The 18713-nt window shown below is 43.6% G+C and overlaps 2 protein-coding genes across 5 annotated transcripts in view; one reads left to right on the forward strand and one right to left on the reverse strand.

Moving 5' to 3' along the window:
* CERS6 (ceramide synthase 6) overlaps positions 1 to 15094 on the reverse strand; it is a 322884-nt gene extending 307790 nt beyond the window's left edge. Inside the window, exon 1 of one of the 4 annotated variants that reach the window (XM_073807612.1) lies at positions 14734 to 15087. In XM_073807612.1, the coding sequence (XP_073663713.1) occupies positions 14734 to 14903 (170 nt within the window). In that variant the 5' untranslated portion in view covers positions 14904 to 15087. Of the gene's footprint in view, positions 1 to 14733 lie in introns of all 4 variants that reach the window. The other 3 variants (XM_019922828.3, XM_073807613.1, XM_073807614.1) reach the window with 3 other exon arrangements.
* Positions 15095 to 15385: 291 nt separating this feature from the next.
* The window catches only part of STK39 (serine/threonine kinase 39), a 482653-nt gene continuing 479325 nt past the window's right edge, over positions 15386 to 18713 (forward strand). The window contains exon 1 of the mRNA XM_033860055.2: positions 15386 to 15529. The gene's annotated coding sequence lies outside the window, so the exon portion shown is untranslated. The remainder of the gene's footprint in view (positions 15530 to 18713) is intronic.

Genomic DNA, 18713 nt, shown 5'->3' on the forward strand with positions numbered 1-18713 from the left:
AGGTATTTGTAATGAGGTGGATGGACCTAGAGTCTGTCATACAGAGTGAAGTAAGTCAGAAAGAGAAAAGTAAATACCGTATGCTAACACATATATATGGAATCTAAGAAAAAAAAAAGTAATGAAGAACCTAGGGGTAGGACAGGAATAAAGACACAGACCTACTAGAGAATGGACTTGAGGATATGGGGAGGGGGAAGGGTGAGCTGGGACAAAGTGAGAGAGTGGCATGGACATATATACACTACCAAACGTAAAATAGCTAGCTAGTAGGAAGCAGCCACATAGCACAGGGAGATCAGCTTGGTGCTTTGTGACCACCTAGAGGGGTGGGATAAGGGAGGGTGGGAGGGAGGGAGATGCAAGAGGGAAGAGATATGGGAACATGTGTGTATGTATAACTGATTCACTTTGTTATAAAGCAGAAACTGACACACCATTGTAAAGCAATTATACTCCAATAAAGATGTTAAAAAAAACAAAAAACTGAAGTTAGCACAATGGGAGGTGATAGCTCTTATTAGTAACCATCCTTCTAAGTGGATTTTGCTCAAACTCACTATTCCCCTGGGAAATGTGAGTAATGACAGAACAGCTGGTAACCGGAGCTCAAGATCAAAAAACCAGGGGGTCAACGAATCAGGAGGTTCAGTTTACCCAGGTTACCTTCAATTCGAAGCAGAGGAGGATCTAAGTGGTAAACAGAAGATGTGGAATCTTCACTAAGTGAAAAGAAGCCAGCAGTTACAAGAAGTGATAAGCCCTGGTCTTAAGCTGGTGACTAGTTGCCCTCTACCCCATCGTCGATGTCTTGACCCTACTCCGAGGTGTGGGCCGGCTGGGGGCAGGGGCACAGCATGGGTACTGAGTGTGGCGAAAGCCTTCTGCTTGCGTAGAGCCCCACGGCGAAAGCCTGCCTCTGAGGGAGGCTAGGTCAGAGTACTGGACTCTCCTAACACTTCCTTCATTCAACTCTAAGATACAGTTCACTGCAATGTTTATTTCAGGAGCCCAGTTCTTTCCAATAAACCACAGGTACCTACCACCAGCAAAAGAAAGCTGTATACTTTACAAAACTCAATAAAACCATGAATAAAAAATACACACACAGAAAACCACTTGATCGCCTGAACACTCCTTAGAAATAACTGCCGAGTTTATGACGGCCACCTGTATATCTATTTTTGTTCTCTTCTCCAGTCCCTTTGCAATTCTGCAAGCAGCCATTTAAGTGTGGGTGCTTAACCCGCGCTGGGCTGAAAGCGGGAGGAAAATAAAACTGGGTGCGTGGTCTCAGTAACACAGGACAAACGTGCTGGGGAGCCATCACCACACGAAGAACTGGTCCTGGGTATCTGCAGAATGAGTTCTGCTCTCAGGAGCTCCAACCCACATTTAATGGGGAGCCCTCCAATCACATGTTTTTTTAGAAAGCCATGAAATGTACATTGACAGTGGGGCAGGCAACACATCTCAATCACCCGGGATGCTTCTCCCCACAGCCAGCCTCATTTACCTGTAGGAAGAGGAAGAGTAGCCATTTTTATTGTAGAAATACTCCTGGCTGGTGACCAGACCAACTTGGGCGTTACAGAGCAGACTATTAGGTGGGGTGACCAACTGTTCCCGTTTTTCCTGGGCTGAGGCGTTTCCTTGCATAGTTCCAGATATACTGGGATCAGGGTGTCACCCTACAATGGCACTGTGAGCATCCCATAGCAGCCGTGCTCTCCCAGGACCTGGACCTGGGTGGGTGGCACAGAGCAAGTTACTTCATTTATCTCTATAGGCTTTGTTGTCCTGATACAGAAAATGGGAAGTAGAGATTCCTAGCTCTGCCAGTATTTCTCAAAGTGTGGTTTTCAGAACATCTGTGCTCTGAAATAGCATCTGGCAGAGGTGTTCCAAGAGGTGGTGGGATAGGGGTGGTAGGAACAGTGTGCTCTGGTTGCGGGGGGTATTTTTCACTCTATCAATTCTATGTTTAGAATTTGCTTCACATGGTGCTAATAAGAAGCAGACCAACTTTTAGTCAATTTTATTGTTTTCTTTTAAATCTATTGGTAGGTAATACAGCCCCTTACTGCCTGCACCCAGGGCAGACCTCTCCCACCACTACCACCCCTCCCCTCCTACTTCGGTACAACACTGGTGTGTAACACATGATAGACTCAAATATGTTTTAATGAACAAGTTTTCAATTTCCTTTCTAAGCAGAAAATCTGTGACTCTGTTAAACTATTACTGAATTAAAATAGAGGCAGTTTTTGGTAATTTGTCACTCCACAGCACTGTAGTTTCATCTCTGCCTTACTTCCTCATTTAAAAGACAACCCACAAAAATGTCGTATTTGATCATCCTAAGATGCCCTCTATCAGAGCCTAAAGAAACTAGCAGGCTTGTTAATCTATTTACACAGCAAACTTAATGATATGCTTAAGCTGCGCAGAGCTGCAAAAGTGCCTTTAGTAGAAATCAGGTACAACCCCCTTCTGAACGAATTCGGTCAGGCTAGGTTAGCCGTATTCATACCAAAGGAAGTTCAAATTTGGGGGTGTAGATTTGTTTCTCTTAAGGAAAAAAAATACACATATTTATTATTTTCAGCTAATTCTGAATGTCTGCATCTTCACAAGGACTCTAGACTGAATTTCTTCTTAAGTCTAAAATTAAGACAATCCACGAGGGTTAAAATTCTGAAAGAAATCAATAAACGTCAGTCTCAAGGCTTTCCTTTCTCTGGGAGGCTCTTATGAGAAAAAGAAAATGTCTGAGCTGTCTAAATGGTAACATACAATCTCAGCAAAGTGCATTACATGACTATGAGATACATACGGCCCAGCTCTTCACTAACCTGCTGGGATTGTTTTCTGCTGACTACAGTTGGAAGAATCAGAATGTTCCTTGGAGGGGAAAAAAAAGCGAGAGAGAGAGAGAGAGAGAGAGACAGAAGAGGAGAAATAGGGAAAATAAAACTCAAATGGCTATGCCAGCAACCCCAGCTACTGAAAGCAGGAATGGAGCCTGACATACACATTCATGACATAAAGGTAACGCTAGTAAAGGGTTTCAGAAATCTCATGGTAAAGTCTCATTTCGAAACCTTCAATAAACTTGAACAGCAAGTAACTACCACCTCCATGAACTAGGCATTGCCCTAAAGGCAACGCATGCTTTCTCTCATTTAATCTTCACAACAACCCTAAGAGTTTCAAATGGAAACTGAGCATGAAGAGATTAAGTAATTGGCTCCTAGATCTGTGTCTAGTAGGTGGCACGGCCAGAATCCAGTCTAGGTCTTAAATCAATATAAATGGTGAATTTGATGTTTGCCATTACCAGTGGTTGAAGACCCAATCAATTTTCCCTGGAGACCACGTGCAATTAAAAAAAACGACCATCAGGGCCAGATGGGGCAATGGGAGATAGACTGGGATATTTGCATAAGGCATCCCTCCACTGAAAGGCAGTTTCCAGAGAAAACTCCATCTAGTGGAAGACCATCTTCCTGGGCTCTCTCTAAAGGCTGAGCCCCCTGAGAAAGCTTCAGGCTCTAAGTGGTACACAGCTGCCCATCACTTGTCTAAAATCCTACCATTAGAAATCCTACCATAGTTTTCTGCCACCAAATACAAGGAAGTCTCTGACCTACAATACACTATTAACTGTTGAGAAGAAAAGGCTAAGAAGCATTCTCCTCCCTAAATAGGCATAGCGCTGAAGAGATTGGGGCTTCAATGCCTCTTTAAAACTCTAAATATTTACTCTTCAACAGAACAAGTAAATCCTCCAGCTCCAGGATCAAATACATAAACAGATTCTACTGCCTCTATAAGCCATACCCTCTCCCGACCCACCCCCTGCCCCAGAAAACACATACCCGACACATGAAATCACATTACAGAATATTATTTCTCAGTCATGCTAAATACTGTAGTGTACCATGTTATCAATTATTTTTTACACAATGTATATTTTTAGGAAGCAGTTGAGTCTCTTTCAACTACATTTTTGCAGATAGTCTTCTAATATCACAAAGTAGCCCCATTCCCCATTTTATAAGTGAGAATACCAAATTTCAGAGTATTCTGTTCACTACTGAATAGCTGAGAAAAGGCAGTGTTTGGATTTAAACCCAAGTTTCCAGTCTTTCTGATACCTCTTCCATTTTCCTTTTAATTCTAGTTAGGAATATACTTTTTTTTTTTCTGAAACCAAACACAAATACTTTTTTTTTATGGGGTATCATTTTACATCAGTTCCATTAAAACCTAAAACCAATTTGCTGTACTCAAGTTAGGTGGCGTAACAGTATTTTAAGGACTACACATTTCTAATTAAGTCCTATAAAAGTACACAACAGTAACATAATTTAAATGCACTGTCACCCTCCAGTGTATCCAAGCACTCAAAGATATCCACACTCCCACTGACACACAATGCCCTTATATTCTCTTAATCTCCAGCATGCCTAAGTGACTGATTCTCAATTTTCCTTCACTCAAGCTATTGTGTCCAAAACTGCCACTCTGCTTAGAGCACCAAGTCACTTTATTCTGCTTTGAAATGGTGATCTACAGAGCCACTTAGACTAGCTGGCAGCTTTTACTCTGATACTTGCCAAACTGTGTCCCTGGACAAGATTTTTGATGGTTTTCTTTGCCTCCCTCCCCCACTCTTAACTCTGTGCTGTTCCTCTGCTCTCTAAACTAAACCTCCCTGTGTTTTTAAAGGATCTGTAACAATGAGAAGCAGAAGGAACGAAGGTGGAGAGGGAGAGAGAGAGAAAAGAAGAAAGAGAGGAGAAGTAAGGGAGGGAGGGAAGGAGAGGGAGGGAAAAAAGAAGGAAAGGAGAGGAAAGGAGAGGAAAGGAAAGAGGGAGGAAGGAAAAAAGAATCACAATTACAGCTTCAGGACAGCAACAATAGCTTTGTAACCTGAAAACCTCACAGATAAGATGTGGCATTTATATAGGCAGTGGCAAGTCACAAAATGTTACTCCTAGGTCACTGTGTGAAAAAGGCCACCTAGCAAAGGCATGTATCTTCCCTGCAATGAAAAACCATTTGGGTGTAAAATAGCTAGTGGGAAGCAGCCGTGTAGCACGGGGAGGTCAGCTCGGGTGCTTTGTGACCACCTAGAGGGGTGGGATAGGGAGGATGGGAGGGAGGGAGACGCAAGAGGGAGGAGATATAGGGATATATGTATATGTATAGCTGATTCACTTTGTTACACAGCAGAAACTAACACACCATTGTAAAGCAGTTATACTCCAATAAAGATGTTAAAAAAAATTAAAATTAACACATGTACACCTTAAAAAAAAAAAAAACAACCATCTGGATGTCTCCAGCTCCACCCCTGCCAAAAACAACCGCCACGAGCCAACTGTGAGGAAATAAAAGCAAAAGTAGGAATAGGAAGCAGGAGTGGTCCGAAAGAAATTCACTTTGAAGACCAGTAGTGAGGAAAAGAAAGTCCTCCTTAAAAAAAACAAAAACAAAAACCTGCCCAAAATATTCTCATAAATGAATCATAGAAAGCTGTGTTTTGTACAATGCAACTTTGAAAACTACTTTTCAATAATATACTTGCCACTGCTTACAATCGATTGCCTTATAGCATACAGCATTTAAGGAAAAACTATGTTCAAATTTTCAGGTGTTTAAATCATTTGCTTACAAAAATCGTTGTGCAATTAAATCAAAAAATAGAGAGGAAGGTCAGATCTACTCTTCTTCCATGGCAAAAGCTTCCATTGGAAGAATCTCTGGCCTAGGTCACTCGCCTACTAGAATTTGATCCTATCTTCCTGGTTTGCTTTAAATGGATCGTGAACTCACTAGGATCCCTTTACTTTAGTCCGAGGGATCCTCTGAAACTACACAGTGTGCTTTTCCAAAGACACTTTGCTCTCCTCTTCTGGACATGCCAATTATTAAACTGTTATATCGATAAATAGATTGTAGGAGGTTGTTTGGTTGAAGTACCTTTCAAAAAAGGCCCAGGGTACACGAGTGCTCTCTGGCCTTCAACCTTCCTTCCATCACCCTTCATGGAAGTGATACTTATTAATAACTAGAAAACTGTCAAGTTTAGAAAATGAAATCAGGTATTTCTAGTAAATGACTTTTTCTTTAGTCAGTGAATTTTCTTTTTTTCTATTATTGTTATTTTTAATTGTGGTAAAATACACATAAAATTTACCATCGTAAACATTTTTAGTGTACAGTTCAGTGGCCTTAAGTACATTCACATTGTGCGACCATTACCACCACTGATCTCCAGAACTCTTTCATCTTGCAAAACTGATGAAAGTACATGAGAATACTCATCAAACAATAAGTCCCCATTTCCCTCTCCCTCCAGCCCCTGGCAACCACCATTCTATTTTCTGTCTTTATGCATTTGACTATTCAAGTTACCTCACATAAGTGCAACCTTACAGTGTTTGTCTTTTTGTGACTGGCTTACTTCACTTAGTATAATGTCTTTAAGCTTCATCCATGTTGTAACATGTGTCAGAGTTTCCTTCCTTTTTGAGGCTAAATCATATCCTATTGCATGTATATACCACATTTTGTTTATCCATTCACCTGTCGGTCACTTAGGTGGCTTCTACTTTTTAGCTATTGTGCATAATATTGCTATGATCATGGGTATACAAATATCTCTTTGAGACCCGCACTTCAATTCTTTTGGGCATATACCAGAAGTGCAACTGCTGGATCATATAGTAATTCTACTTTTAATTTTTTGAGGAAACTCCATATTGTTCTCCACAGTGGCTGTACCATTTTACATTCCCACCAACAAGGCAAAGGGTTCCAATTTCTCCACATCATGACCAACACTTGTTATTTTCCTTTCTTTTCTTTTTCTTTTTATAGTAGCCATCCTAACGCTTGTGGGGTGATTTGCATTTCCCTAATGTTTAGTCTACTAAGTCGCTTTTATCCAAATGTTCAGAGAAACAATATAAAGGTGTTTAGGCTCTATCTCTGAGTTTTCCTTCATAAAAACCCATTCATTCTTCTTTTTTTTAGTTTTGTTTTTAATTTTTTATTTATTTTTTGGTCTGCAATGGGTCTTTGTTGCTGTGCGCGGGCTTTCTCTAGTTGTGGCGAGCAATGTTTACTCTTCATTGCGGTGCGCAGGCTTCTCATTGCGGTGGCTTCTCTTGTTGCGGAGCATGGGCTCTAGGCACACAGGCTTCAGTAGCTGCAGCATGCGGGCTCAATAGTTGTGGCACATGGGCTCAGCGGTTGCAGCGTGCAGGCTCTAGGGTGCACAGGCTTCAGTAGCTGTGGTGCGTGGGCTCAGTAGTTGTGGCTTGCAGGCTCTAGAGTGCAACTCAGTAGTTGTGGCGCTCAGGCTTAGTTGCTCCGCGGCACGTGGGATCTTCCTGGACCAGGGATCGAACCCATGTCCCCTGCATTGGCAGGCGGATTCTTAACCACTGTGCCCCCAGGGAAGTCCCAAAACCCATTCATTCTTAATCCCTGAAACTTATTCCAAGCCCTTTCTCTCTGCCTCATCTTCCATAATAAAGTCAGGATATTATCTACTTCATCCTCTTGCATGTATCCTTTCCAGTATGTATTAACAGAATCTGAGAAGCTTCCTTCCTGATGATGAGGACTTAGGTTGTGGAGGAGAGGCAGGAGGCAGAAAGAAGTGAGTATAAACACATGACTAGAGAAACAGACAATACGAAACCATCCCGATTAAAAAAAAAAAAAAAAATCAGGGCTTCCCTGGTGGCACAGTGGTTGAGAGTCCGCCTGCCGATGCAGGGGACACGGGTTCGTGCCCCGGTCCGGGAAGATCCCACATGCCGCGGAGCGGCTGCGCCCGTGAGCCATGGCCTCTGAGCCTGCGCGTCCAGAGCCTGGGCTCCGCAACGGGAGAGGCCACAACAGTGAGAGGCCCGCGTACCGCAAAAAAAAAAAAAATCAAAGGCCACCATTTCCTACCCAAAAAGTTGAGAAGCTCATCCCAGTAGGAAAATACACATGAATTCACAGAAAGTGAAATACAAGTGATTAATAATAAATATTTGAAATAAGTTCATCATGAGTAACATAAAACACACATTACAAGAGTAACATTTTTTTCAACTTTCAAAGAAAAAGATTTCTTCAAATAATAATAATCTGCATGCCAATAAGGAAATACAAATGAATAAAATCTTTCCCAAAACGAATTTGGTGATTTGTATCTATCAAGAACATTAAAATATTTATCTTTGGGCTTAGAAATGCCACCTCTGGGGAACATTCCTTAGGAAGTCATCAGTAATTGGAAGATTTATATACACGAACTGGAAACAGCCTAAAAGTATCCAACAATAATGGGGGACTAGTGAAATGAATTATGGCATATCCAAAGCGTAGAATAATGTGCAGCCACTGAAAACACTTTTGAACAAGTTTAATTACATGGAAAATGTTCAGATTATATCATTACATAGCAAAAGGCGGCATATAAAACCATATATATATACAGTATGAGCTCATGATACTTGCTTTAAAATAGGAGATCAAAGAAATTATTAGGAGATCAAGAAACCTGGTTCTAGATGCCTACCTTGTTATTTTAAGCTGTGTCAAGTTAGGTGCATTTCCTAAATTTTCTATCCTTAGTATCATCTGTAAAATATTGGGAAGATTAATATCTACCACACAGGGCTTATAAGAGGATTATACGATGTAAACCACGTAAAGTAATAAACTCATACTAGGAAATAAATATTAGTTGTTATTTTTTTAATTAAAACTAAAAACTGGAGTCACTTGCAGTAGTCCAACATAAAACAAAACAAATGGTGAGCTCCAAGTTACAACTGCAGACCACATGCCCTGGGTACGCCATCATCCACAGCAGTACCCCAGAAAAGGCATTGCGAGAATCACCATTTTGTATTCAATCTGGCCATAGCACAGGCATTTGGAGAAGTCAATAGAAACTATGATGGCAGGAAAAAGATGACAAAAGAGCTTATGAAACCATTTTTTTAAAAGAGAGGATGTGGGAAAGAAGGGACCAAAGAATAACTTTAGGCATAAAGATTTTCAGGGCATCACTAATACAGAAGGATCCTTGTAATACGAGTGGCAATCTTGCTAACCTCTTATTTTTACAAATAAAAAGAAAAAAAAAATACCCCCCTAACACCATTAAGTGGCACACTAGTTACTAGCAAACAAAATTTAGCAACTTTGGTATCCTGACTCCAAAGTGCTTAAGAAATAAATCGATCAAATGAAGATGGGAGGGGAGAAAAACAATATAATTTTGAGGGTCATGGCTTTGTAAGAAATAGATGACCAGTAGCTTTAGAAAATCTGGTTTGCTTGGTGATGGAGGAAGGAATGTTAAGTGCGTGTAATAAACATTTAAAATCTTCTATGTACAACATGGACCGAGATTCTAGTGCTCACCAACGAAGTGCTATCAGGTGAGTAAAACAGGTAAAGAAAGCCTGAGGCAGGTGCAGTGATCTCCTATAAAGCCATGGGACTGGTCTGATGATGGAAGAAATTCATCTGAAACTCCATTATCTTGCCAAGGCCACCTGCCCTTCCCCATCACAGAAGACAAAACACTTCTGAAATACCTTTGGGACTGGAATTGAGGAAGTTCTGCAGAGAATACCACCCCTTTGATTTTAGGTTGTTTTCCAATGAAACATCCATTGTAATCCAATTTTTCTACCCCAGTCAGAAACTGTAGGCGTCAACCTGTTTGTGTCTGCCTCTTACACCTCTTACTCTTGCCTCTTACACCAGTCTGGCAAAGCAGGTATCTGTAGTTTTAATCTGAATCACACAATCATTTAACAAGCAGAAAAGGTACATTTATGGAGTTAAACATCCAGGATGGATTGCATGAAAAAAGCATGTTTGTATGCAAGTTGTTCTCAAGTACTCCACCTTGGGCCATTCTGGCTGCTATAACAAAATATCGTAGGCTGGGCGGCTGATAAATAACAGAAATTTCTCTCATAGTTCTGGAGACTGGGAAGTCCAAGATCAGGGCACCAGCAGATTTGGTGTATGGGGAAGGCAATCTTCCTGCTTCACAGACAGCCATCCTTTTACTGTGTCCTCATGATGGAAGGGGTGAGGGAGGTCTCTGGGGTCTTTTTGAAAAAGGTACTAATCCCATATATGAGACACCACCCTCATGACCTATTCACTTCCCAAAGTCCCCACTTCCTACTACCATCACCTTGGCATTTGCAACTTATGAATAAGGATCACCACTTATGGATTTTGAGGGCACATGAACATTTCAGTCCATTGCACACTCCAGTCTTCTAAAATATATCTGACAATATCAGCCTCCATTACAAGCTACATTATAGGAACATCCTTCAGTTATGAAACACCTGACACCCCACTTTTTCCTGGCAGTCATTCACTCACACCTCCCCTCTCTCCTCTAACCATCAGAAATACATTCTCACTCGTCTTCTCTCTGTCCTCTCCTCTCCTCTCCTCAATGACCTCACCCAAGGCTGCTGCTAAGGCAAAGATATTAAGTAAACGCATGATAAAAATTGACCCACTGGCCAGACATGCCCTCTGATACAACTGAGACACTGTTGTTCTCTGAGGATTTGGTGGCAGGAGGTCATTATTTGGCTGAATGAGCCAGGTAAGACTGGTGTCAGCCTCTGAAGAATGACAGCTCTCCCATAGCTTGGCACTTGAAGAAGCAACCTGACAGGAATGAGCTGCTCATTTCTTACCCAGACATCACAAGAGATGCAGATCTACTCTGGGATCCATCTAAAAAAGGTCTGAGGAAAGACAGCAATTGCTTTCTCTGGAGAATCTTCTTTGTTGGTTATTCTGAAAGAGTGTCGCTATTTGGATCACAAATGATAATAGCCCAAATGATTCTTTTAACTCAAATCGTAATTGAAAAATACAAGAAACAAAACGATTAGCTAGGATATTTGTATGAAAAAAATCTCTTTATTCTTAGATGACTAATTTATACCTGCAAAAAAATAACATTTAGCCTGCTTCAAAGTTTCATGAGATAACAATTAGTAAGCTTCAAATATATAGCATCCCTACAGGAATGAGATAACTGGGAAAGTGCAAGCAACCTTGGATTACAAAGACCATCTGCTTCACTGCATAAATGAGAAAATAAGGCAGAGAGAAATTAGGTGGCTGCCCCAGCGTGAGGTAAGATTGACTAGAATGCGAATGTTCCGATTTTCCATCAGTACTTTCTGCATCTCTCTCCTAAACCCACAAGAGAGAAAATGCATTAATGTTATCTTTTGTAACAATAACTCAAAAAATTTTTATTCCCAAGTAGAAATTCTGCAGAACTTTAATCCCACATTTATGAATACCATAGCAACACACATTTTTTTAATGAATTTAGAAGAAGCATTTAGTATAACTCCAGAGAATGGCTCACTGTGGCTAAACAAGCATTAAATCAAGACAATTCATCAAAGACATGATAATGCTACATTATTCAATAATATTCTGCTCCTTGTCAACAAGCCAACAACATAACAGTACACACTACAATTTTCATTCTAGAAGAAACCATCCCATTATTTTTAAAAAAAACAGATATTTTACTCAGTCAATCAGGTAATATCTATGGTGATCTTTCTGGTCCCTACCCAGAGCTAATTGTAGTTTAAAGACTAATGTAAAAACCACCAGACTTCAGGCTGTTCACAGAATCAGCAAAAAGTCATTGAATTTAGGCTGCTCCATTTTTAACCAATCATGCTGGACATTCATATTGCTGTCCATATGGTACTATAACATGGCATTGCTCTGGCCACCAGTGCCTTCACTGCCAACACCCAAACAGTGGGGGTGAAAACGGGAAAAGCCCAAATGGGCAAAGCCCGATTCAATTAATTCTTTAGTGCTTCTCTTTACAGAGAGAAATACGTAAGACTGAGGAGAATGAATTCAAATTCACAATTTTTGCCTCAACAGGGCATTAAAGACCCCCATTTAATAGAAATCAAGGTCTTGGATAATCAGCTGTTTCATAGATATGTTCTCAGCTCTGAAATAAATGACAGTAGGAGATAAAAGGAATAGAATCCTGGGGGAAAGAAATCCTGGGGGATTTCCCATTACAAATCATTTCATTTTTCAAAGAGATTTACAACCAGCTTTTTAAAATCATGTTATACGTTACAGAATACTGCAAAAGAAAAACATTTACCCACAACATGTTAGAAGGGTACCGAAATTGAGTCATACCACTGCCAACAATATCGCTTGGTTCAGTTATATTGATTCAGGTCCCTGATGGGTGCTGAAATGAAGGCCACAGGTTGGATACCAGAATGTGTCATTTAGGTTTGAGAAGAGAAGAAACATGCAGAACTTGTAATTCTGGATACAACTATACCCTTGTATTTTCTGAGAAGTGAGAGAATCCCGAATGGTTAAAGACAGAGCTGTCACTACTACAGAAAGAAACAGACACCCTTCCAAAAGTCAGTAGCATCCTGTGGTATATGGGCCATACTGGATTATTATGCTGAACATTAATCATAAACTTTCACTTTCCATACAAGCTATTAAATCACTTCAATTTGGATCAATGGCCTGAAAGAAACCCACCAACTCTCTACATATCAATATGAGGACATTTGCTGTGACTGATGGTTGAAGGCAGCTGACCCCTTTGTGTAAATTCTAAGTCATGGGATTGTGCAAAGGAAGAAAAAAATGTTCAGGAAGAGGAAAAATGAACTTCCAGTTTGCAACCATGAAATTAGCTTTTTTTTTTTTTTTTAAAGCAGAGAAAGTCAAAGTACAAAGCTATCTCCATTCTCTAACATGCATTTTTTCCAACCAAATGAACAGCCTGGAATCAGCTTTCTGCCCACAGGTCAATCGCTGACGTGGTTTTGTTTTCCAAAACATAGGACTACACATCTCTTTCAAAATGCATTAGCCAGCTAAAAGTGAGCCCAGCCAGAAATGATCAGCCAGAATTGATCAGATGTCATTCGGCAACTGTGTGGAACCCCTACTATGAGTCTCCACAGAGCACCCGGCGTTCCCAAGAGGCTCTTTTGGGACAGATTGCAAGGTCAGATATGAGTTCCCATTTTCTGTAAGTAAACATCTGCTCTACAAAGCAACTCTAACCCTGCAAACACAACACACCCACTTTCTCACAGTTAAGTCTCAGCGCTGGAGAGGATCAATGACGTATCTGTGCTAGATTCCAATCATTTCAAAACAGGTCTTTAAATCTGTTCCTCTGTGCACGTCAATCTCTGCATGTGAACAGCTGACTTAGTTCTCAAGCAACAATACTGCCCATTGAAAAATACACCTTCCTTAAACAAAAGATACCTTTTGTTCCCATGAAGCATTGTCTGTTGCCATTTCCAGCAACAAATGACACAAAAGACAAATTCTGCCATCCTCAAGAGTGGTTTTGGACAAACAGAAACACCAAAAAAACAGAGCAAAAGCTCAAGAAACAAGACCAAGGTGAGTTGGGGGTAGAGGAGAGGTGGAGTGGAAGTGAGAAGTGGAATCTATACTCTGTGATCTAAGAAGTTCAGCCCCTACTGATGAATGGGGGACGGGGGAGGGGAAAGGAATGGGAGGTTGAGGTTTTCAGTTGAGAAAAAGAAGTGTGTTGCTGTCCCGGTTTTGTTTCAATAGCACCCGGAGAGTGCGTGGCAGGCACAATCTAGTTTGGTGACTAAGACTGATTCAGTGAGTAACACAAGTTTGTTTATGACACAAAGGAGCTACCCAACCAAAACCGGCAATTACACAAACAATAATATGTTAATTCTTTTAAATTGTTTGTGTTTGGGTACCAAATTAAAGTTTGTTTATTAAATTTCATAGGAAACATCTATCAATTTAATATCACCATTTTGCAGGCTGCGCACCCGTCCTGGAAAGAAATCGCTAATGGCCCGGAGTCCTGGAAACCTACAAACTACTGTCACCTATTTCCCAGCACTGTGGTCCTGATACTCAGTGTCACTGATGGAAACCAAATAGCGGCCATAAGCCAAGGAGTCCCTGGTGAATTTGTCCAAAGCACAGTCCGGACAAGCCGTGCGCCCGGGTGAAAGCATTTGGAAGTGTGCGCGGTTCCTCTGCCCTCCGGGCCGCGCGTCCGGAACGTTCCTGGCTGTCAGGTGGGTGGCGACAAGGCTCGGCAGGGAAGCGCTGCCTGGCAGCACAGCGTGCCCGCGGGGCGGAGAGGGACCAGCCCGGCAGAGTGTGGCGCGTCCCAAGGCCGGCAGTCGCTCACCTTTGTTCGCCCGCCCTCTCCGCGAGGAGGAGAGCGCGGGCCAGGCAGGAGTGCGGGGGGCTACCCCAGTGCTCCGCAGGCCCTCCCCAGCGCCCCGGAGGAAATCCGGAGGCAAGCCAGAGCCGCTCCGGCTCCCACAACCGCAGCCAGGCTGAGGGGTCAGCAACCCCTTCCCGAACACAAAGGTTGGGAGGCGTAAGCGCGAGCGCTGGGGGCGCGGGTGCGTGCGCCACAGAGCACGCGAGTGTGCGTGTGCGCGCGAGGGTGTGCGTGTGTGTGTGTGTGTGTGTGTGTAGGGGGAGGGGAGGAGCGCTCGCGAGGGTGTGCGCGCGAGGGTGTGCGTCTGTGTGTGTTTGTGTTTGTGTGTGTGTGTGTGTGTGTGTGTGTGTGTGTGTGTGTGTGTAGGGGGAGGGGAGGAGCGCTCCAGCCCGTCTTACCTCTCGAAGATGAGCCGTACCATTAACATGCAGAAGGCCAAGGGGAAGGCGAGATAGAGGTCCTCAGCCTGCGGGAAGGTGGCTTCCTCCGTGTTCTTCAGGTCCGCCCAGGTGACATTGTGAGGGAGCCAAAACCTCTCGTTCCAGAACCAGGCTAAGATTCCTGCCATCTTGCTTTGTCCAGTCCCGTCCTGGGCTCCCGCGGCCCGCCGAGATCTCCGCCACGCAGGGCGCCCGGGGATGCGCGCGCGGCTGGCTAGAGCCTGTGCCGCCGCCGCCGCCTCCTCCGCGGCCGCTGCTCTCGAAGGCTCGCGGCGAGCCCCGGTTCTCTCCTCCCTCTGGCCGCGTTGGGAAAAGGAGCCGCCTCGCCCGTCACATGGCAGCCACGGCCGCTGGCCCTGATTGGCTCGTCCTCGCGTCAAGCAGCCAGGCACACGCGGCCGGCTAGTCCACGCCCCGAGGGCAGGGCGCAGTCGCTGCGCTCAGGGCGCCAGGGCACCGCTCTGGGGAGTGCCGCCCGGCCTCGCGCTCACAGTGCTCTCGAGCGGCGCTTAGGGCAGCGACCTGGGTTCGGCCGCCCGAATCCGTTCCGGCCCCGGGGCTTGCTCGCACATGCTCAGAACGCCGGCTTCTGCCGCGCTGGAGTTTCAGGCGTTTCGGTCGGCTTCCCGTGCGCGTACAGGCGCTGGGGAGGCAGGTAGGGGTCGGGGCGATATTCAGATCCACCCTTGCGCCGAGACAGAACAGCAGAAGGAGAAGTAGGGGGCGCAAAGAGCAAAGGAGGAAGAAATAGCAGGTAAAGAGTCATCCACTCCAGCGCTTGGAGAAGGAGGGGGAAAATCGGGTTCTGGGGCAGGATGGTTTGGCAAGAGGCGTCTGCCTCCACGCCGCGCCCGTCTTTCCCCATCTCTGACCTTCCAGCCTGGTTTTACTCCGCTCGTCAGCACAATCCGCGACCCCAGGGAAAAAGGCCCTCTTTTAATTTATGAGGTGGTAAGAGAAATTAGGCACTTAACTGCTGTTTGATAACGATGAGATGATGTTGATGATGATAACAACCGCAGCCTTCTGTAAAACTGCCCCACTAAATGAACCTCTCAGAAGATGGCTCCCGACCCCGTTTTGGCTTGGCCCATGGGTAGTGAACCTGCACTCTGCTACTTGATGGGCTCGTTGTTAACGCCTTTTGCATCGGAAACCTTTAAGGTGTTAAGTCTTTGAGGCCTAACCCAGGCACCTTGACTCCCACGATACGTTTCCTCACTGATAGGGAAACCATGTGTGGATCAATTAGGTGGTACATGCAGAACCTGGTTCCAGGGAATACTTTGTTGATTTTTCTCACAAACGTTCATTTCCTGCCTGGTTCTGCTAGTAAGTTTTACTGGACCCTTCCAAGAGGAAAATAAACAGGCTCTTAATACTTCTTTACCCTCCCTCCCCCTCCAGCTACCACCCTCTTTTCACTCCTTGCCTTTAAAGCGCAACTCTAAAGAACTGCCTATATCTGTTGCTTCCACTCTCTCCCCTGCATTCGCTTTCGAACTTCTGTTTGAGCATTTGCCCCTCTTTGCTGCACTGAATTGTTCAAGGTCACCAATGATCTCCATGCTGCTAAACCCAAAGGTCAGTTCTCAACACCTCTTATCAGTAGCATTTGGCCAAGTTTGTCAGTAGCTGCCTTTTGAAACACTTTCTTATCTTGATTTCCAGAATCCACATTCTTTCTGGTTTTCCTCCTACCTCATGACCGCTTTTGCTGAATCTCCTTTCTGGTTACTCCTCACTCCTTAAAGTTGGTGTGGCCTAGGAGTCAGTCTTTTGTCCTCTTCACTTTTCCACCTGTGTTCATTTACTTGGTGATCTTCTCCAATCCCATAGCTTTCAATGCCATCTGTGTGGCTTTCAGTGTCATAGTGATTGCTCCCAAATTTGTATCTCTAGCCATGAACTTCTCCTTGAACTTCAGCCTCCTAAGTCCACTATCAAGTCAACTACTCCCCTTGGATGTCTAAAAGCCATTTCCTGTCCAAACTACTAATCTTCCCCCTAATTTTTTCCCCCTCCTGTCTGGAGTCACCTTTTTTCCTTTTCTCTCTCATATCTCCTTTATAATCCATCACGTATCCTGTCACTTCCATCTTTAAACCGGAATGACACCATCTCTCACCACTTCTTCTGCAACCATCTTGGTCCAAACCACCACCATTTCTCTTCCGAGTTACCCTAGTAGCCTCCTAACTCCCAATTTCAACACTTGTCCCTCTACAGTCTATTCTCAGCTCATGTGATCCAGTTGAAATGTAGTAAAATCATTTCTGTGCTTAAAACCATACTGCTTCCCCATTCCTCCTCAGTTGGAAGCCAAAGTCATTTCAGTGACCAAAGATGTGGCTCCATGTTACCTCTCTGACCTCATCTGTTCTCCTCTCTCATTTCCCTGTCCCTTACTCAGTGTGCTTTCATCACACTGGCCTCCCTGCCCTTCCAGCAAAACACCCAGCATGCCTTCGGGCCTTTGTACTTGCTTTGCTCTGTCTCTGGAACTTTTCCCTCAAGTATCCATGTCCACTCTTTCTATAATGCCACTCACTCGGTAAAGCCTTCCCTCGACACCCTAGTTAATCTATAATTGTCACTCCCCACCGCTACTCTTCCTAATCAACTTTCTTGCTTTGTTTCCCTCCAAAGCGTTTATCACCATCTAACACAATTTATTTTTTACTTTTTTTTCAATTGGTCTCCCCACACGCACTAAAATGTAAGCTTCTGAAAGTGAAAGATTTGTGTCTATAGCTGTTTTATCCCTAGCACTTAAAATAGTGCCAGCACATAGTAGGTACTCAATAAACTATTGAATTAATGAATCAACACTATTCTAACCTCACAAAAATCTCTAGGAGAGGAAAAAATCTGAATAAATAATAGTGTTAAATGTTTATAAATTCATGTGAAGAATAGTGTGGGCATAAAGAAGGGCTTCATCAGTTCTAAAGTGGGGTAGGGGTGGTGTCCTTGAAGTGGGTTCATCAGGGAGTAGTTCATCACCATCCTCATTTGAGACCATGTACCCAACTGCTCATTGTTACTGGTGACTTTCCAGGAAAATGCCTTGACACCAAATGCATTCTTGTAGGCCACAGAGAGGAGTTCTATTAAGGTCTCTTGCCACCTTTGTGGCAAAAGGTCATGTCATGGTGGACCCTGGCCTTCTGGACCAGGCAAACCCCCTCCACGGCTGCCACTGGTTCCTCATGTCACTCTCATGTATGACCTGACAGGACCTTGCCTTCTCTGCTTTCCCGAAAGACCCACTGTGTGCCCACACATACACACATGCACACGCACACACACACGCACGCACACACACATACACACACACATATATGAGGAAGTGTTGGTGACTTAGTGCCCTGGGACCTGAACTTTGATCCTGGGCAATGGAAGCCAGTGGTACATTTTCATTCTTTTCCCTCCCCTGCCCTGGGACACACACAGTAGCTTCAAACAGCCTCTCTGAAAATGTCCTGTGATACACAGCGCTCAGCTTATTTCAAAACTGTGGCCAGCTCAGGAATTGCCTTGTATTTCCTCTCTTTCTCTGTCTCACTCTCCATTTCTTTCATTCCTGCTTCCCTGAAATTACACCTCCCTGGAAATGCTCTTTTTTTCTAGAGAAGCCAAACTAAGATCATGTTGCTCTCCTATTCATCAACTCTGAGAAGGTGGTGAGATTTCAGGAACATTTTGAAAGATAGCTTTTGTTGGACCCTGGAAAGAGAACTCACGGCTTATCTGTGAATCTTGCACAAATCACTTAGTTTCTAAGAGCATGTGAACACCCTCCTGCGTAAGCTGCAAGTACCTGTCTTGCCTATGTCACCTGACTATCATGAGGTTCACATGAGATAATATATGGGAAAGGGCTCGTAAACTCTTAATAACCTCTATACCCATGCACAGTGCATGTTTTGTTTTGC

The sequence above is a fragment of the Tursiops truncatus genome, chromosome 7 (assembly GCF_011762595.2).
Source record: "Tursiops truncatus isolate mTurTru1 chromosome 7, mTurTru1.mat.Y, whole genome shotgun sequence".
In the NCBI taxonomy this organism is placed as follows: Eukaryota; Metazoa; Chordata; class Mammalia; order Artiodactyla; family Delphinidae; genus Tursiops; species Tursiops truncatus.